The sequence below is a fragment of the Moschus berezovskii genome, chromosome 5 (genome assembly GCF_049115385.1).
Source record: "Moschus berezovskii isolate FMDL1 chromosome 5, NW_MosBer_1.0, whole genome shotgun sequence".
NCBI classification, from domain to species: Eukaryota; Metazoa; Chordata; class Mammalia; order Artiodactyla; family Moschidae; genus Moschus; species Moschus berezovskii.
Genome location: NC_142464.1, coordinates 114262496 through 114283188, shown reverse-complemented (window position 1 = coordinate 114283188; position 20693 = coordinate 114262496). Strand labels below are relative to the sequence as shown.

General features: G+C 46.3%; 1 protein-coding gene across 2 annotated transcripts; it reads right to left on the bottom strand.

Annotated features, from left to right (window-relative positions):
• Positions 1–1192: 1192 nt before the first annotated feature.
• LYAR (Ly1 antibody reactive) lies at positions 1193–20669 on the bottom strand. Of its 2 annotated transcripts, XM_055434865.2 has the most exons (9): positions 20516–20669; positions 13624–13799; positions 12179–12293; positions 11237–11344; positions 11033–11116; positions 7062–7473; positions 5483–5569; positions 1989–2074; positions 1193–1497 (listed from the first exon to the last, which is right to left on the bottom strand). In XM_055434865.2, the coding sequence occupies exons 2-9, from the start codon at positions 13743–13745 to the stop codon at positions 1363–1365; spliced, it is 1149 nt and encodes a 382-aa protein (XP_055290840.1). In that variant the 5' UTR covers positions 13746–13799; positions 20516–20669; the 3' UTR covers positions 1193–1362. The 2 variants fall into 2 exon arrangements, with proteins under 2 accessions (XP_055290840.1, XP_055290841.1); XM_055434866.2 differs by lacking the exon at positions 5483–5569.
• Positions 20670–20693: the final 24 nt, after the last annotated feature.

Here is a 20693-nt window from a genome sequence, read left to right as displayed (position 1 = left end):
TACGGTGCTGTCAGCTTTTCACAAATTCGTTCCTTCAATCGCAACCCGAGAACACCCTTCACTGTCTCACTGCCTGGATGAAGAGTGAGGTTCAAAGCGGTTAACAATGAAGGGAACAAGCCAGGGCCTGACTCCAGGCCTGACTCCCGAGTCTTCCCTCCTTCGGACACAGTGCCCCTGCATCCAGCCCCGACACGGCAGCTCGCCCGTCAGAGCAGAACGTGGGGAAGGTCCGGGGTAAGCCGGCCTATCTGAGACTCGGAGGCCCACGGCGTGTCTCCACCTGCCCTGCTGTGCTTCCTCCTGTTCATCCTCTCCAACCTAATCCTTCCAACACTCGTTCCATGCCCCACTCCTGCTTTCACCTCTAGCAAGAGGTATTAAGGATGATAGTTAACACTGGTTAAAGGGGTGATTCTTTTCTTTTAAATTTTATTCTATTATTTTTTTAAGTTTTTTTTTTTAATTTACTTGGCTGTGCCGGGTTTTAGTCGCGGCACGCACGATCTTCAATCTTCGTTGCAGCGTGTGGGAAATTGAGCTGTGGCATGTGGGATCCAGTTCCCTGACCATGGATGGAGCCCAGCATTGGGAGCGCAGGGTCTTAGCCACTGGACTACCAGGGAAGTCCCAAAGGAGTGATTCTTACCACACACACCAGCTGTTGAGGGACTCGTGGGCAACACCTACTCAGGTATCAGAAAGTGGCCTGGCTCTCCTCCTGCACAGTGACGAGGACTGAGGCCAATCTAACCAGGGCACTGAAACGGTAATACAGCTAGACGATGGATTAGCTGTATTGTTAACACAGCTGGTTCCCTATACTTGGTCACAGGCCACACCCCCCAAATCTAGTCACTGACCAATCTGTCTGTGGCTGAAGATGAACCGGGTCAGAGTGCACAGACCAGACTTACATAGGAATCCCCAGTGAAGAGCAGAACTCCTGGCTGGGCAAGGGTATTACACACGAAGGGCTGTTTCGACCGCTCCTGGGTGAAACACCCGCAACTCACACATACATTTAAACCACACAAAAAATTAACCCCCGTAAACCCTCTAAATGTTTAGAAAATGACGTGACAAAAACAAATGCTTCCTAGTCTGACCAAGTTATTTTTTGACTTGTCACATTTGGTACTATTTACCATACAAGAATATTTTAAGTATAATAATTTTCACTGCTACAGAATTAGAACTTGGGATAAGAATATATTTTATTTTTAATAGAAGTTCTACCAAAAATATACTTTTTTCTTAACTTAAAAATACAGCTTTGGAAAGCAAAATTCGAGTTGCTACAAACAATTGTGAAAGGAAAGGGATCAACAGAATGGACTCAATTATTAAACATAAAAATGTTCATTTTAAAAGCTTGACCTTGTCCTTTAATAACTTCAGGGTGGGGTTCTTGCTGATTTTCTTATTGAAGATGACCAGGAGTTCCTCTTCAGATTTGTGATGTTCATTTGTCACTGCATAATACTGAGCTAAAACCTTCACAAAGAAAAACAGTGGTCAAATAGGTATTTGTCCTGAAAATTTATCCAGTGTTAGTTCTCTGACCCCCAACACAGCAGACAGTGACAAATCAAAGAACCCAGGAGCTGGTTACATGGGGGTGTCCTGCTTGTGGCAATTCACACAGCTACACACGTGTGACACCTGGCCGCCTATGTCAGACACCAGTAAAAAAAAAATTACAAAGAGGAAAAAAAAACCACTGTTCTGGAATAATCAAAATACAGTAACATATCTAGAGCAGTAATTTTCAGATTTAACATCGACGCTGCTCTGGCTGAGGAGGTGTGGATGGGGGTTGACTCCATCCCCACCCGCACCCTGAAGGGCTAAAAAGGAGAAGCTTGAACGTCACCTACAATTTTACAGCGTTTCAGATGTAGAAAAAAAACAGAACAAAACTATACATTTTGACATACAGAACTGATTCTTCCCAGCATTATATACCTGATTCAAACTCTTCATACCTTTTTCCTTAGCTTCTTGATTGTTATTTCGTTGTCTGGGGCCTGTTTCAGAACTGCTTTAATAGTTCCCTTCCAGTTGAATTTACCTACAATATAGAAAATAACTGGTAAAATACTGTGCTTTGTGGTACTACCAGAAGGGTTAAGAAGCAGCTGTGTGTGAGACCCAGTCTCCCTACACCCCAGTCAACATGTGGTGGTGGTGCAACGATTGCAGAGCAAGTTTTTGGTCTCGCTGGAGCCTCATTTCTGCACTGCCTATCTGCTACACAGGAAATGAACAAGACCAGAACAATCAGGATGCCACAGGACCATGTAGCAGGCACCCGACCTGTCCAATCACAGTGGCCGAGAGGCACTGACTATCGTCTACAATACTCATTCTCGGAGTGAGCAGAAAGACTAATTATCATTAAGTACCACTGTCCTACAAATTCCTGTAGAAAGACATGAGTTATATCTAATGAACTCAAGATTTACTAAGGATCTGCTAAGATCAAGGGGCTGTCTAAACACAGTAAGCAAAGCATAGACTGTCGGCAGGCTAGGACTCATCTAGGGAACCTTTGCTTCTAGGAAGATGAAGACGAGTATGCTGAAGATACATAATTCTGATGAAAGAAATCAAAGATTTAAATCAACAGACATGCCATGTTCATGGCTTGGAAGACAGTAAATAAAGTGATCAATTCTCCCCAAACTGATCCAATTCCTTTATCATCACAGCAAGACTTTTTATAGATATAGGCAAGATTATTTTAAATCTTCTAATTTTGCAAAGAATAAAGTGAGAATAAGCCTACCCCTTTTCAAGACTTAGGATATACCTACTCTAGTCAAGAGTGTGTGGTGGACGGACAGACGCACACAATGAGAGAGAACCCAGAACAGACCCACACCGATACTTGACAAAGGCACTTCACTGAGAGAAAAGACTGCCTTTTTAAATGGTGTGGACCAACCAGATATTGAAGAGCAAAGAAATAAACCTGCAACCAAGTTTCATATCTCAGAAAAATTAACTCAAAATGGATCATGGACTTGAGTGTAAAATATGCAACTAGAAGACATTTAAGGAAAAAACAGAAAGAAAAAAAAACCTCCATGGATTTAAGGCCAGAAAAGAGTTCTTAGACAACTTCAGGAGTATCATCTCTTAAAGGAAAAACTGACACATGAGGCCTCATCAAGACCAAAAACTTGCTCTACAAACCCAGTTCCACCACCAAATGTCGACCAGGGTGTAGGGAGACTGGATCTCTCACACACTGCTGGTGGGCATACAACACGGTACTGCTACTCTTGAAAAACCTGGCTGTTTCTTAAAAAACTAAACATGCAAGTAATGTACCACACAGCCATGGCACCTCCTGAACATTCTTCCAGAAAACATGACACAGGAAAACCTCTACATGAGTGCTTCCTCAGCTTTATTCATCAGGACCACGAACCGGAAATAACCCAGATGTCCATCAACAGATGAACGGATAACCAAGCCGTGGGACACTTACACCACAGACCGCTGCTCACGGGGCGGAGGAATGGACCACTGAGACGTGCGGCAACCTGGAAGACTCTCCCGAGAATGAGGCTGAGTGAAAAGGGCCAATCTCAACGGAAAGTCGCTCAGTCGTGTCCGACTCTTTGCAAACCGATGGACTATGGGGTCCATGGAATTCTCCAGGCCAGAATACTGGGTATTCTGGGTAGCCTATCCCTTCTCCAGGGGAATTTTCCTGACCCAGGAATCGAACTGGGGTCTCCTGCATTGCAGGCAGATTTTTTACCAGCTGAGCTATCAGGGAAGCCCGTTACACAGTAAATGATGCCATTTATGTCACATTCTGAAATGACACAATTTCAAAATGGAGAGTAAGGGACATGGAAGAGGAAGTACAAGGAAGTAAGGGACAGGCTGACCTCTGGGGGTGTGGGGTAAGAGGAGAGTGGGCGTGGCTGTAACAGGGCAGTGGGAGCATTCCCTTTGGGGACAGGAATGTCTGTCTCTTGACTGTTCAAGGCCAACACCCAGGGGAGTTTTGTCCTACAGTGGTGGGAGGTCTTGGCCTCAGAGGAAACTGGGTAAGGCCACAGAAGGATCCCTGAAGTCTAATTATTTCTTAAAACTTCACATGAATCTACAATATCTCAGAACTAAAAATTTTAAGTTAAAAAAAACTTCACATGTACAAAGTTACAAGCTAAGAAACCTAACTAAACTGGAGCAGTTATTGAACTTCCGTGAATAAAGTCTCAAATCCAATTTGAGCCCTCAGGCCTGTTCTTATTGGCAGGCCTGGGAGTGTTCCGGGTCTGAGCAGTGGGAATAGCTCTGCGGAGGAGACAGCATTTAACAGGAGCCAACCTAGACAACATATTAAAAAGCAGAGACATTACTTTGTCAACAAAGGTCCATCTAGTCAAGGCTATGGTTTTTCCAGCGGTCACGTATGGATGTGAGAGTTGGACTATAAAGAAAGCTAAGCGTGGAAGAATTGAAGCTTTTGAACTGTGGTGTTGGAGAAGACTCTTGAGAGTCCCTTGGACTGCAAGGAGATCCAACCAGTCCATCCTAAAGGAGATCAGTCCTGGGTGTTCATTGGAAGGACTGATGCTGAAGCTGAAACTCCAATACTTTGGCTACCTGATGTGAAGAGCTGACTCATTTGAAAAGACCCTGATGCTGGGAGAGATTGGGGGAGAAGGGGACGACAGAGGATAAGATGGTTGGATGGCATCACACACTCAATGGACATGGGTTTGGGTGGGCTCCGGGAGTTGGTGATGGACAGGGAGGACTGGCGTGCTGCGGTTCATGGGGTCACAAAGAACCCATTCCCAGATTGAGCGACTGAACTGAACTGAACTGGACTTCCCAGGTGGCTCAGCTAGTCAAGAATCTGCCTGCCATGTGGGAGACCTGGGTTCGATCCCTGGGTTGCGAAAATCCCCCAGAGAAGGGAAAGGATACCCAGTCCAGTATTCTGGCCTGGAGAATTCCATGGACCGTATGAGTCGGACATGACTGAGCGACGTACACTTTCACTTTGGAGTCTGACAAGTGCATATTTTGGCTGAAAGTGAGGGTAGCCATGGGGCTTCAAGCAAGGGGACACGAGGGACAGACCCAGAGAAGGGAGGAGGAACAGTCAAGCCTGTTCCTGTACCCTGGACCTCAGGGTACAATCTATGGGAGTGATAAGAGGCAAAAACAAGAGAAGCAGGGTCACAGAACTGGGGCTTACTTTAAGCTCCAAAGACAATACACGTCTCCAATCCAGACGGCTCTACATTCTATCCTTAAAGCTGGAGAGACCCTTGTGAGACTGACTGACAGAGTGCTCACTATTACTCTGGAGTCACACCCTGGAGCACGGGTTTGGCTCCAGACTCTTTCCCGTGCATCCAGAGGGCACAACCCACCTGACGGGCCCAACCGTTTCCCTACTCCCCCAACCTACAGAGGGCAGAGCTGCAAAGCACGGCAGCCATACCTTTTGCAGGAGCCTCATGGTTTTCTGGTTCTCCATCCTCAGAATTTTCTGGGAGCTTAATCTCTTTCTTCTTAGAATCTGCTTCAACTAAGTCATTAAGAAGATTAAAAAAAAAAAATTTTACATTTATAACAGCGCCTACCATTTAATGCAAGAGAGTTCCAGAAAAACGTCTATTTGTGCTTTATTGACTATGCCAAAGCCTTTGACTGTGTGGATCACAATAAACTGTGGAACATTCTGAAAGAGATGGGAATACCAGACCACCTGACCTGCCTCTTGAGAACCCTATATGCAGGTCAGGAAGCAACAGTCAGAACTGGACATGGAACAACAGACTGGTTCCAAATAAAAAAAGGAGTATGTCAAGGCCATATAGTGTCACCCTGCTTATTTAACTTATATGCAGAGTACATCATGAGGAACACTGGGCTGGAAGAAGCACAAGCTCGAATCAAGATTGCCGGGAGAAATATCAATAACCTCAGATATGCAGATGACACCACCCTTATGGCAGAAAGCGAAGAGAAACTCAAAAGCCTCTTGATGAAAGTGAAAGAGGAGAGTGAAAAAGTTGGCTTGAAGCTCAACATTCAGAAAACTAAGATCATGGCATCTGGTCCCATCACTTCATGGGAAATAGATTGGGAAACAGTGGAAACAGTGTCAGCCTTTATTTTTTGGGGCTCCAAAATCACTGCAGATGCTGACTGCAGCCATGAAATTAAAAGACGCTTACTCCTTGGAAGGAAAGTTATGACCAACCTAGACAGCATATTAAAAAGCAGAGACATTACTTTGCCAACAAAGGTCCATCTAGTCAAGGCTATGGTTTTTCCAGTGGTCATATATGGATATGATTGTTGGACTGTGAAGAAAGCTGAGTGCCGAAGAATTGATGCTTTTGAACTGTGGTGTTGGAGAAGACTCTTGAGAGTCCCTTGGACTGCAAGGAGACCCAACCAGTCCATTCTAAAGGAGATCAGTCCTGGGTGTTCACTGGAAGGATGATGCTAAAGCTGAACTCCAATACTTTGGCCACCTCATGCGAAGAGTTGACTCATTGGAAAAGACTCTGATGCTGGGAGGGATTGGAGGCAGGAGGAGAAGGGGACAACAGAGGATGAGATGGCTGGATGGCATCACCGACTCGATGGACATGAGTTTGAGTGCACTCCAAGAGTTTGTGATGGACAGGGAAGCCTGGCGTGCTGTGATTCATGGGGTCGCAAAGAGTCGGACACAACTGAGTGAACTGAACCATTTAATGAGAGGCCTACAAGGCCAGGCCCCTAAAAAAAAAACAACCCATCACCTTGCTCATGCCCCCAAGCACCCCAGCCCCAAGGCGGCAGGGACGGGGGGGGGGGGGGCTTGTCCTCCAAGGCAGATGACAAAATGGACAGTTGAGAGGTGGTATCACCTGCCCTGGAGTAAACCCAGGTTGGCCTGCTTCAAAATGTCATGCTGTTTGCCACGAGTGGTTTCAAAGGGCAAGGTCTGACACATTTTTATCCATCCCCAAAACACAGTTCAAACATTCTTTAACAAACCCTTGGAGCATAAGTGAGCCACAAACCTTCCAAGTGCTTGCGCTTTCGTTTCCCTGGACTGGCGTCTGCCTGCTGCCCCATCTTGGCGCCTCCATCCACCGCCCCGTCCTGGGCGGGCTCGGTCTTGCTCTTCTTCCTCTGGCTCTTCGTCCCCGAGGAGCCATCAGCCGCCTCCTGCTCAGCCTCCTGTGCCGCTTTGCGCTTTTTAGGCTTCTGACTCTTTGCACTCTCCTGGTGGTTTTCTAGTCTTAGTTCTTTCTTTTCTTTTTTCCTGTTCTTCTGCCGTTCTGCCTTCCTTTCTCTCTTATTCTTCTTGGCCTCTGCTGGCTCTTCTGTGCTGCTGTTTGCTTTGGAGGACGGGACCTCGGTGTTGTTCTCTGCACAAGGCTTGGTCACTGGCTCTGCCGGCTGCTGATCTGGCCCCTTACTGACAGGTTCCTTATTATTAAGCAAAACCAAGAAACACATAAATACTCATTTCAGACACACATCATTTTATCTACTGAATAAATTCCTCTAAGGAAACTGTTACTACTTACCATTTTATAACTGCAACCCCCACAACCCCATAGCTTACACGTAGCAACATATATATACAAAATGAGAAAAAACCACCCCCAGCCCATATTCCTCTCTGCCTTTAACAGATATTTTCAATCCACTGGAAAAATGAAGTATCTGAATGTCACAGAAAAGCCAGACCTTTAATTCTGGCTCACTAGCCGCCTGATAGATAGAAAATGTGCACGTTGATGTGCCAGAAAGCATCAGATTTAAGCATCTGCAGGCCTGGGTTCAAATTCCAGCTCTGTTCACTACTAGCCAGGTGACTCAGGGCAAGTTATTTATCTGCTCCAAACCTGTTTCTTCATCTATAAAAAGAAAAGTTGGTGACACCTACCTGATACAGTTCATGTATCAATAAAATGAGAAATGAGAAAAGCTAAGCTTGAGAAAGCAGCTGGATGTACAGGAAGAGTTTTGTAAACTCCTGAGGACTAGACAGAGGTGCCCTTATCACCATCACTGTTTAGATGAATGGCTACCCTGAGAGGAACGTCAGGGAGGGACACCTGGGTGGAACATCAAGAATGGAACCATGGAAACATACGCTGGAATAAGACAAACTTCCCATTTACTGCACCACCTGACTCAAACTGACTGACTTCAGCACAGCCAGCCCCACTGCCTGCTGCACTGACTATAAATATGCTGCAGCCTCCATGCCTACCCGTTCGTTCCCAAGAGAGGACGTGGAGCAATTCACTGAACTGCTACACGAGCCCTGATGTGTCTGGAGAGGCAGGGCCACAGTCAGCATCTGCAGCTCTGGGGCCGCTGCAGGCGTCCTGCAAACAACTGGACTCACGGTCAAGTTTCATCTCTGTTAAGTAATTGGCCAGGGGACAGTCCTCCTCCTTTCAGAGGTGAGGTCACGAGGGGACCAAATGGAGGAGGACTGGCTTTCACTCCTGTACAAGCACTCTGCTGAGCTCACGAAGTCTGTAAGACATAGTCATAGGCTTAAAGAGTAGTATTTAGGGTATTGAGACTAAACTAAACAACTGCCATTTTCTCAGTAAGAATTCAGAGATCAAATCATCCAGGCACATGCGGGGGAGGCAGGCGATGAGTTCAGAAAGGACTCAGGAGGCAGGGGGACCAGACACCTCGCCCTGTCCTACAAGTTCTGTCCTGTGGTATGGTGTGTCGTGAGCATCAACCCACCAGAGTCTGAGCACCGCAGCCCCAGGCCTGCCCCCTTTAGCCAAGTCTCCAGCTGCTGCCCCGCCTCCACTTCCTAACCAAGCCCACCCCCTGCGCCCCAGCTTCTGGGAGAGAGGGGAGACAGGGCGGAAGGAAGGAAGGAGGGAGGGAGACACACGGACCTGCCCAGCAGCCACTCAATGAATGAGTGAGTAAACTCACTGCCCATCAGCTTCCTACTTCGTTCCAGGCTCCCCTCCCACGTGGTCTCCTCAGACACGACCTGACTGCCTCTGTCCTGACAGCGAGGCTCTCCCCTCCTTCACTGTCTGCCCTGTCCCCTGCCTCCCATTTCCTCCTGGCCTGTGTCACCACCTGACATCACAGCATCAGCTCTTAGAGCAGCTGCCGGTCTCTCCTGCCAGAAGACAGCTCTGGAGGGAGGGACCCAGGTCCAAGGATGGCTGGGCCCCCAGTGGCCAGGTGCGCTGTGCACCGGAGCAGTGTGTGTCTCACCTGAGAAGGATGCAGAGCCTCCAGCCCAACACCCCTCAGGGCCTTGGCACCATCTCCACCCCCAACTCCAGGAATGTGCCGGGACGTTCACCGCCCAAAAGCAACAACAAGCTGCATTTTGCAGAGCTCAGAGTTTACCACAAGCTGCTTACTGGTTATCTTAATTCTTAATATATTCACAGCTTCAAAAATGAAACTGAAAAACTCTATTTCTTGAACTCTGGAGTAAGCTAAATAACCACAAACTTTTATGACTGTTAGTTAAAATAATGAAAGTGAAAGTCACTCAATCGTGTCTGACTCTTTGCGACCCCATGGACATAACAGTCCAAGGAATTCTCCAGGCCAGAATACAGGAGTGGGTAGCCTTTCCCTTCCCCAGGGGATCTTCCCAACCCAAGGATCAAACCCAGGTCTCCCGCACTGAAGGTGGATTCTTTACCAGCTGAGCCACAGGGAAGCCCAAAATAATGCAAATAACCTTTAAAAAAATAGGTGCCACATAAGTGCCAATTGAATGATTGGTTATAAAGTTTCACAGGGCCAATTTGTGTGTTTAGAGACAAATGCTACATACACTGCCAAGAGAAAGTTTCATTTTTTATCCCCATTTGTGGTCAAAACTATTCTCTCTGCATAAAGCACACCAACTGCTGACAACTGTGAGGAGAATAAAAGACCAGTCGGACCCCACTGCTGTTTGTAAACACTAATGATATGCCTTCAGATGGGATATAAGCTCCAAGAAGGGGCAAAGTACAACTGAATTAATGAAAAAAAATGTTGAACAACGGAAGCAAGGACGTGCCTACAAGATGTCACACTACAACTTTCTACAGGTGTATTCCACATCTGGGGCCTCTCGGATGAAAGCATCTTCTCGGAAGGTGGTCTACTGATGTGCTCCAAGCAATCCCTCTGGCCACCGGAAGAAAGGAGATCAGCACTGACCAAGCGCCCACGCCCTGCTGGGCATGAGCTGGGAGGCTTGTACACCCTCATCTGCTTTAATACTAGGCCACGACCCCTCACCCCACACCTATCAGAATATCTGGTCACCCTCTCTTGTCCTCACCCTGTTTATTCTTCCTTCCTACCACTACCACCCACCTGAGATGCTTTTCTTTGTTCAGGTCCTGACATGTATCGGGCACATTAAGTACTGAGTCTTTTGTGTTGTTGCTTAGTCGCTAAGTCACGTCTGAGTCTTGTGACCCCATGGACTGTAGCCCACCAGGCTCCTCTGTCCATGGGATTTCCCAGGTAAGAATACTGGAGGGGGTTGCCATGCCCTCCTCCAGGGGATCTTCCCGACCCAGGGATCAAACCCAGGTCTCCCGCACCACAGGCAGATTCTTTCCACTGAGCCATCTGGGAAGCCCCTACTGAGTCTAAGGATCCACCTCTCTTTAAGACAAGGAAACAAAGGCTCAGAGAGGTTAAATAAAATGCCCGAGAGCAAAGCAGGGATTCAAATCGGGTCTGTCAGAAACCCACAGCTCCTGTTCTTTTCCAATCATCCCACTACCTGACATCTAAGCCAGTCAAGTCACGTCAGCTGGTACTGTTATCAAACATGGGGATTAAATGCCCTTCTCTGCACAATACGGAAATCTTCTCTGCGGTGCACTCAGTGTATTCCTTCGCCTTAATGAAGGCACAGAGAGGCTCTCTGAAAAAGAAGGCTGTCTTGACCTCCAAAATAAGACATTCCCGTTTCATTTTTACTAACCACTTTTGCCACACTGCAAGTCTAGAGTGAGATCGGACTTACATTGCTGGAAGCTTCAGAAAAGATATTCCACACCTGCTCCAGGACAGACTCATTATGAACTTTTAAACTGTTCTTCATCCAATTCTATATGGGTGAAAAAGAAAAAAGGAAAAAACCTCACTCATCACATATGCTGACAGGCGTACATAAGCTGTCACCAAGGGCCCCACGTCCGCATTCAGGGAAGTCCAGTCAAATACATACCTGAAATTTTGCCCTTTTCCTGGGAACGTTGTCAAAACCACTAATTTGCTCTAATAGTTCCCTCACTTTGGGGCTGACATTGGGTCTTTTTATTAATTCATGAATTTTCTACAAAAAAGGAAGATAAAAGCAATAAACAATCAATAGACAAGTTTCATGAAAGTCAAACCACTGGGTTCACACCTCAAGTCCAGATTCTGGGCTAATGTCTGTGTTTATAGATTCAACAGAGTGCTGAAAGTCCAGGGCAATTTATTGTTGTTGTTCAGTTGCTAAGTCATGTCTGACTTTTTGCAACCCCATGGCCTGCAGCCCACCAGGCTTCCCTCTCCTTCACTACCTCCCCGAGACTAAGGCAAGAAATAAAAGGCATCCACACTGGAAAGAAAGTAGTAAAATGATCTCTGTTCCCAGACATGGTCTTACATGTCAAAAACCCAAAAGATTTCACAAAAAAGCATCTTTAGGACTAAGTTCAGCAGTTGCAGGATACAAAAATCAACCCTCAAAAATCAAACTGCATTTCTCTACACAAACAAAGAACAAATTGGAGAGGAAATTAATAAACAATTCCACTTATAATACTATCAAAAAGAATAAAATACTTAGGGATACTTAACCAACCGACGAGGCAAAAGACATATATACTGAAAACTAAAAAACACTGCTGAGAGAAATTAAAGAAGATACAAGGAAATGGAAAGACATTCCATGTCCAAGAACTGAAGACAATATTAAGATGTCAACACTACTTAAAGAGAGCTACAGGTTCAGATGTAACCTCTATCAAAAGATGAAACAGTTCTGGAGACGGACAATGGTGATGGCCGTACAACACTGTGAAAGTACTGGGTTGCATAGGAGGCATTAATTCTTGGCTATCTAGGTTTCCCAAGAAAGCAGGTGACAGATGAAGCTCTTGATGAATTGGGAAGACCTTACCTGAATCCATGCCTGCTGTTTAACATCGCCTTTGTGTGTTTTACCTTCATACCCTTTGCCACCGTACTTCTGATCTTCACTTATGCATTTCACGTGGTTTTTATAGTCATCGCCCCTTAAAGTGAGAAAGTTCCACCGTCAGTGATTCCCAAATCAGAGTCTCTGTGTAAAGCTGGCATGCAGTCTACACTCACCTTCCCACCCGTGCGCTGCATGGCCACCCCACCCCTTTCACTTACTACGCTGATAACCTCCTGGTCACATCACATTTTCCTTCCTCCCAACTGTTCAAATCCCACCACCAAATTTTCTACCCATTTTTATATACAAATGTCTTAAAATCATATTGATAGGCAGTATTTTTTTTAAGTCATAAGTGAATAGTCACTAAATAAAAAAGAATTCTCTGCAACAGGGTGGCTTTATCTTAAGTTACAAAGCCTGTAGGGTTTCCTGGTAATATACACCGAACAATCAATAATCAGCTGTAGACTAAGTTAAAAGGTGGTATAAAATGGTATTATCAGGTCATGAGAAAGTTCTGGATCTTGGGAGTCTTGGAAAAAAAGGACACTTGATTCTGTCTTATATGATCACTTTGAAGTTCTACAGGGTCCTCAGGGAAATACTAAGAAGAGGTCAGGGGCAAAGTCCCTTAAGGAGAAACAGCCCAATTTTCACCTGTTTCTGTATATCCTTCCTCCTAGGATTAGGTATGAAAAAAGACTTTATCGGTTTCCAAACATTTTTTTTTTTTAAATCACTGCTTTAGAATGAAATTAAAAGGGATTGTTTGCAAATATCCCTCAAATGCTACAAAGGCCAGTAGGGCCCACGTGCCAAAAGCTGAACCCTCTGAAGCTGAAGGCAATCAGCGCAAGAATGAGATTAGCCAACTGCAGACGACCCTCCCTGAGAAACAGTGGATGGGCAGGACCCATCCTGCCCCCTCCCCTCAGTCCTCACCTCACCAGAGACCCCTTCACTGGAAGCACCTGACACACGGGGCCGGGAGCTTCACTCCCTCCATCACCTCTGATTTTCTGGGGGAGGACCGAGTCTCTTCTCCCAGGTATCTCCACTGTGAATGAATAACTTCACTTTCCGGTCTGTAAATCCATCGCTTCACTGTGATCAGCACAACACACCCGGAAACCCTGCTGCGTATGGTCACCTCCCTGGGTCTGGTAATGGTGCCAAGGACAGCACAGCAAGTGCCACGAAGTCATCAGATTATGACCAAACCCACAACTCCCTTTTTTTCTGAGTCTTCTCTTTGCATCACCTTTAAACAGCAAATAGTCCCGGCAGGGACTACATTTTTTTCTTAATTTTCTTTCCTCAAATTTGCCTCTTGCTTTTTTTTTTTTTTTTTTTTAATGCTTTGTGGAACCAACGATCCCGTAACTGGTCTGTACATTCAGTGCGGATCCACACGGACTTACCAGAAGTCTCTGCCACAGTCGATGCAGGAAAGACATTCGCAGTTTCGGCAAAGAGCCACGTGCTTTTCCACCTGCACCTTCTTCACCGATTCACCACATGCATTGCATGTAAAAAATACCATTTTTAGCTAAATGATTAAATTTTTTTTTACCCAAGATGGGTTTTAAGCCCTGTCCTAAAAAAAAAAATTAAAAAGGAAAAAAGATAATTATCATTGTACTGTGAAACTTCTTTTCCAAATAGCTCACTCAGACAGCTAACTCTTCACATGAAAATAACAGAATCAAAGCTGATTCATAATCTACATTAACCTTTACCATCACATAAGTAAAACTGTATTCAACAATACTAACATGGCTAACACTGGTTGAGTGTGTGCTCACCACGTGTTGGGCTTTATTCTAAAAGCTTTACGTGTATGGATTTCTTCAACCCTCACAGCAACCCTATGAGGGAAGGACTGTCATCCTTCACACTTTACACGAGGTACTGGGACTCATACTAAGGAAACTGTCCAAAGTCATGGAGTAGCGGAACCAGGATCTAAACTTGGCAGGCTGGCTCTAGAGATGAAGTTTGGGGACGTTTCCAATAACTTTAAGTGCACACGTGCAGTCTCTCTCTACTGCCTCTAGGTGAGCACTTAAAAGTACTCCAAGTCCCCAAATACAATAAGAACACAGCCAAAGGGGAATCACAGAAAGTTTAGAAAGTGGAGGAGACCTAAAAATCATTAAGAACAAACAGCACTCATACAGGCATAACCATGTATCTACAGGTGTTAAAAATGCAGATGTGAGCCTCAGTGTCAGTGGACGGGAGCAGGTGTGGCCCCCTTTTGGAGCAATCAGAAACCACAGAACCCTTCCAGGTGTCCCAGTGCTGGGTGCTGAACTACTGGAGTGGGCTCCCAAACCCAGGTGTCCGGAGCACTGCCCCATGATTCAGTGGGTCCACACCTGCACGTAACTACTGTTTAAAAAGTCCATGGAGGTGCTACTGCCCTCAACAAAACACAAACTCATTTAAAAGTGTGCCAGAAATAACTGTAACTTTCCAAGATTCAGTTCAGTCGCTCAGTCGTGTCTGACTCTTTGCAACCCCATGGACTCCAGCACACCAGGCTTCCCTGTCCATCACCAACTCCCGGAGCTTGCTCAAACTCACATCCAGTGAGTAGGTGATACCATCCAACCATCTCATTCTCTGTCACCCCCTTCTGCTCCCGCCTTCAATCTTTCCCAGCATCAAGCTCTTTTTCTGTAAGTCAGTTCTTCCCATCAGGTGGCCAAAGTATTGGAGCTTCAGCATCAATCCTTACAATGAATATTCAGGACTGATTTCCTTTAGTATTGACTGGTTTGATCTCCCTGCAGTCCAAGGGACTCTCAAGAGTCTTCTCCAACACCACAGTTCAAAAGCATCAGTTCTTCGGCGCTCAGCTTTCTTTATAGTCCAACTCTCACATCCATACATGACTACTGGAAAAACAGCAGCTTTGACTAGACGGACCTTTGTTGGCAAAGTAATGTCTCTGCTTTTTAATATGCTGCCTAGGTTGGTCATAGCTTTTCTTTCAAGGAGCAAGTGTCTTTTAATTTCATGGCTGCATTCACCATCTGCAGTGATTTTGGAGCCCAGAAAAAAAAGTCTGTCACTGTTTCCACTACTTTCCCATTTATTTCCCATGAAGTGATGGAATTCAATGCCATGATCTTAGTTTTTTGAATGTTGAGTTTTAAGCCAGCTTTTTCACTTTCCTTTCACCTTCATCAAGAGGCTCTAGTTCCTGTTCACTTTCTGTCATAAGGGTGGTGTTATCTGCATATCTGAGGTTATTGATATTTCTCCCAGTAATCTTGATTCCAGCTTGTGCTTCATCCAGCCCAGCGTTCCTCATGATGTACTCTGCATAGAAGTTAAATAAGCAGGGTGACAATATACAACCTTGATGTACTCCTTTTCCTATTTGGAACCAGTCTGTTGTTCTGTGTCCAGTTCTAACTGTTGCTTCTTGACCTGCATACAGATTTCTCAGGAGGCAGGTAAAGTGGTCTGTTATTCCCATCTCTTTCAGAATTTTCTAGTTTGTTGTGATCCACACAGTCAAAGACTTTGGCATAGTCAATAAAGCAGAAGATGTTTTTCTGGAACGCTCTTGCTTTTTCAATGATCCAAAGGATGTGGGCAATCTGATCTCTAGTTCCTCTGCCTTTTCTAAATCCAGCTGGAACATTTGGAAGTTCTCAGTTCACATACTGTCAAAGATGTGTTTGGAGAATTTCAAGCGTTATTTTACTAGCGTGTGAGATGAGTAGAATTGTGCAGTAGTTTGAACATTCTTTGGCACTGCCTTTCTTTGGGATTAGAACGAAAACTGACCTTTTCCAGTCCTGTAGCCACTGCTGAGTTTTCCAAATTTGCTGGCAACTGAGTGCAGCACTTTCACAGCATCATCTTTTAGCATTTGAAATAGCTCAGCTGGAATTCCATCACCTCCATTAGCTTTGTTCTTAGTGATGCTTCCTAAGGCCCACTTGACTTCGCATTCCAGGATGTCTGGTTCTAGGTGAGTGATCACACCATTGTGGCTATCTGGGTCATTAAGATCTTGATTTTTTTAATCACTAGATTGTCATTTTACATTATAAATAAGTTTCACAGCAAAAATACTGAGAACAAATGTTTAACCCAGTATGTTCTTTCTCATCATGAAGGTAAGGGTCAAGTACACTGACACAGCTCAGGGTAAGACTTCATCTGAGACTCCTCTGGCACCAATGAGACTACTCCTGGTTCGTGGAAAATTCTCATGCCCCATCACCATCTCTGCTGTACTTCCACCTTCTGAGTCACTGCTAGAGAGGACAAACCGAAGAAAGGGGCAGGGCTATTCCCATCCATTCAGCCTTGAGTGAAAATGGACATCCTGGCTGCAACTCCAGGGTTTACAGAGGCTCAGCCGGTCTCTCTTGGAGGTCTCTTGCCCTGCAGTTTGCTTAATGTGCTTATAAAGTGTGGGCCCCTGACCCAGAGACCCCTTCTTCAGCTCTCCATCAGGGTTACACATGGGGTCAGTTACAGCCGAGCAGCGAATCCAAAGGAAAGAAAGCCTGACTGTTCCGGGATGCGCACCAACCGAGAGCATCTTCTCACCTGGCTACAGTGAAAGACGCATGAAACAGTCACAGGTCGGGGCGAGCTGGTCTCCCGTGGACTGTGCCCCACTCCCCCGAAGCCAGCATTCTGCTTATGAAACAGTCACAGGTCCAGGTGAGCTGGTCTCCCGTGGACTGTGCCCCACTCCCCCGAAGCCAGCATTCTGCTCTCAGCAGAAGGATGACCAGGTTGCTGGCAGGAAACAAGAGCAGCCGGGCTTCCCTGGTGGCTCAGGGGTAAAGAATCTGCCTGCAAAGTAGCTTCGGTCCCTGGGTCAAGAAGATGCCCTGAAGAAGGCAATGGCTAACCCACTCCAGTACCCTTGCCTGGAGAATTCCATGGACAGAGAAGCCTGTCAGGGTACAGTCCGTGGAGTTGCAAAAGAGTTGGCAGACTACTGAAAGCACATGCATACTGGGCACTTTGGTCTCAAAATGAGAGCAAACCAGTCACCAAGAAATGGACTGCTACCTTACACCCAAGCTGGAGGCAGCGGGGACAAACTGAACTGCCTGCTGACAATGCTGAAAGGACTTTCACAGTGAGACTCGACCGTGAGAAAATAACCCCCTCAAACTGCAGCTATGGCCTACAGCTTTCCAACCTTCGTTTCTGAGGTCTATCCTGTATCTTGTTTGAGGCAGAGAGGGGAGGGGAGGAAGGCTTCAGTGAGCTTTGAGAGCCAGTTGAGAGATGCAGCCTGCCACGGAAAGTCAGGAATTAAAAGGCCTGAGAAGGATGGCTGGAGACAAAATTTCTCGACTGAATGAAGTCAGTGATGTTGACAAAAAAAGATGGCTCGGCATATCTGTGCAAAACATGTCTTGTCTCTGGTGATTAGCCACACACAGCGTAAACATCAATTCAGGACAGAATTAGATTTTGGTCACATGTAGATCGGAAAGATACCTCTCCAATCATTTTCATCTGGTCTCTTGTGGCATATGTTCACATTCAGAAATCTGTTGAGATTTTTTTCAAAGATAGAATGGGTAGCTTGCACACTAAGCTGGAACTCAGTCTCCCAGGACCTTCCTCTGGATTGTTTAGAGCCACGGCTGCATACTGACGCTTAATCTGCACCGCGGGCAGCTCTGTAAGGAGCTTACCCATCCCTCTTCACCCAGCCCTCCAGGGAAGTACCTTTCTTTTGTGCGGTAAACACTGGTTATGTGTGCTGTGGTGGGAGGAAGGGGCTGCAAACAACCGCAAGCTCGAAACCATCCAATCTGCACAGCATACTCAAGTGTGGCAAATCTTAGCACAGGTTTGGCGATTTCATAAGTGGACATGCTACAACCTTACAAAAAGACGCCCCTGTGAAAATGCAGCCCCTCCAACTGAAAACAGCAAGCACCTCCCACACACAAAAGACAACTCATTCAAACGTCACAGGACTCAATAAATGTGAAAGAAATTTAAACAGTCACATTTTCAAATGATATTTTGGTAAGATAAAACCATGTTGCATTAAGACTTTCATGACACCTATACACCCAGCTAAGTGCCATGTAAGTCATGACGGTTCATTAAAAAATATTACAACCCCAAGTCTTTCATTCTTAAGCTAGGCCACACTGGACAAAGAGACCACCCATGTCACAGCAGAGGATGATGGGTATCATCATCAGCTCAGTGCTGAGCTGATGGGTAGCAGACAGCATCCCTAGGAGCTGGGAACCTGTGAAGCAATTCAGGCACCTCAGTCTCCTCTTATCAAGCTGGTGGCCACCTTCTGTTGACCTGGGCCTGGACTCAGGGCCAGAGGATCTGAGCTGGAGTCTGCATCTGCCAATTAAAAACTTAATGACCTGGATACCTAAGCTTCTCAGAATCTGTTTATCTATAAAATGGGTCTAATACCTTACAGTATTGTGTGGAAAATTAAGGATACCAGATTTGAAAGATAAATCCTTACTCAATGGTAGAATTTCTTGTGGTCTACTTACTTGCACATCAATGATATTGTTCCCAGTCCCCTCCAAACACTGCTTCTTTAAATATGACCCTCAATCTACCCATCTGTCTTCATAAAATCACCCCAGTCTGTGCTGGCTCCCCATCCCCTGGCTGCCTACACTACCACCTTGTTCCCTGATAACGTGAACTCAAATTGGTTCTGGGATTGTGAAGTGAACGTGGAAGTTGCTCAGTCATGTCTGACTCTGCGATCCCACGGACGGTAGCCCGCCAAGCTCCTCTGTCAGTGGAATTCTCCAGGCCAGAATAATGAATGGAGTGGGTTGCCAGTCCCTTCTCCAGGGGATCTTCCTGACCCAGGGATCCAACCTGGGTCTTCTGCATTACAGGCAGATTCTCTACAATCTGAGTCACCAGGGAAGCTTGTATTTGGAGTGATTATTTATTTTTTAACCTTCCTCTTTACATATTTTTGTACTGTCCTACTATTCTTTAAAAAAAAATTCCTTCACAAACATACACCCACAGACCTAAACCCCACTGACACCATCACCACCAAAACTGCCCACCTTAAGGGCCAAGCTGTCAACAGCCTTCGGGGAGCCCTGAGACCTGAAGCAAGTCATTGTGCCCTAGGGACTTAAGTTCTCCAGGCTGTGAAACAATGGCATCAGACCAACAAGGCTAGCCCTGAGCTCCTCCCGAGAGAAAAACTCCAAGAAACCAGGGGCATAGAAAGGGAAAGACAGACAAGCACACACGGTACACCTTCACACCGAAGCTCCTGACTGTAGGGTATATAGTCAGGCAAGATCTCTCCTTTGCTCTGCAAAGACTCTCATGGAAGATACATCCATCTCCACTTGACAGATGAGCCAAAGCCCGCAGAAGTTGAACAGTGTCTCTGGAAGCCCAAGTTTCAGTCTCACACCCTCCCCACATACTACATCAACAGCAGTGGTTTAAACAGCATCTATTCACTGGTGTTGCAGAGTAGGACACAACTGAGCGACTGAACTGAACTGATTCACGGGTGTAATAACTACCTGTAGAAGCCGACGCGTCAGGCACTACGTTAGGCCTTGGGGGGACTGGGGGTGATGTGTGAATAAGTCCCAGGTAGGCACTCTGCAAGAATGGTAGGCTTGCAAGCACTCAAACCCCACCTCATTCCTCTAACCTCTCCACAAAGGCAGAGGCTGCAGAAAATCCGGACATTGACGGATCATCTACTATGTGCCAAGCCCTGGTTCCTATAATACTCACAAGAATCCTCTGAGTTAGGTTCTATTATTATTCCCTTTTGACAGCACAAAGGGGTTCAGTAACTGTCAGCAAGCTACACGTGCAGCTGGTGGCAAACCTGGATTCACAACGCAGCTACTCCCGGCCCTAAAGCCCCGCGCTCTCAACCACTATGCCCTAAGGGCCTCCTCCTTGGAGATCGAGCTCCCCAAGACTCCAAGAAGACAAGCGCCTCGTCCCCAACATGCAGCAAGCCTGCACAACCCAGTCCGGTGGGGGTACCAACCAACCATCCCGCCTGGAACCCCCTCTGCGGGTTCCCGGCACCGACTTTTCCATTTTAAAATCCGAAGGAACTGGTCATTCTAACTCCAGGACTCCTTCCATTTCTTCCAGAGCACGAATGAAACTTAAATGCATTTCTTTCTTCCATGCGTTTAAGCCAAAGGAAAGACTCTAACGGTGGAAACGCAGGCAACTGCCACAGCGTGCCCACCCCTCCCCACCCTCCGCCTCACAGCCTGAGCTCCAGCCTCCAAGTCGGACCTCTGGGCCACTGCCCCTCACCTCTCAGCCAGCGCCCGCCAACGGTTTCAACCCGCCGCGAGAGGAGCACGTGGAATCGCTACTTCCCTCAAGGATCTATAACCCGCACCTCCCTCCAGGGCTTCCGCGCGCAGAATTCGCTTCGGAGGCGCCCCGCGCGCCTGCGCAGCGCGGCCACACCTCCTTGCGGAAGTGACGC

Coding starts and splice junctions, on each gene's coding strand:
- LYAR (XM_055434865.2), bottom strand. CDS start 13,745: ATGGTATTTTTTACATGCAATGCATGTGGTGAATCGGTGAAGAAGGTG. Junction 11,117..11,236: donor GGAAAAGGGCAAAATTTCAG/GTATGTATTTGA, acceptor TCACCCATATAG/AATTGGATGAAGAACAGTTT. Junction 2,075..5,482: donor CCATGAGGCTCCTGCAAAAG/GTATGGCTGCCG, acceptor TCTATATTGTAG/GTAAATTCAACTGGAAGGGA.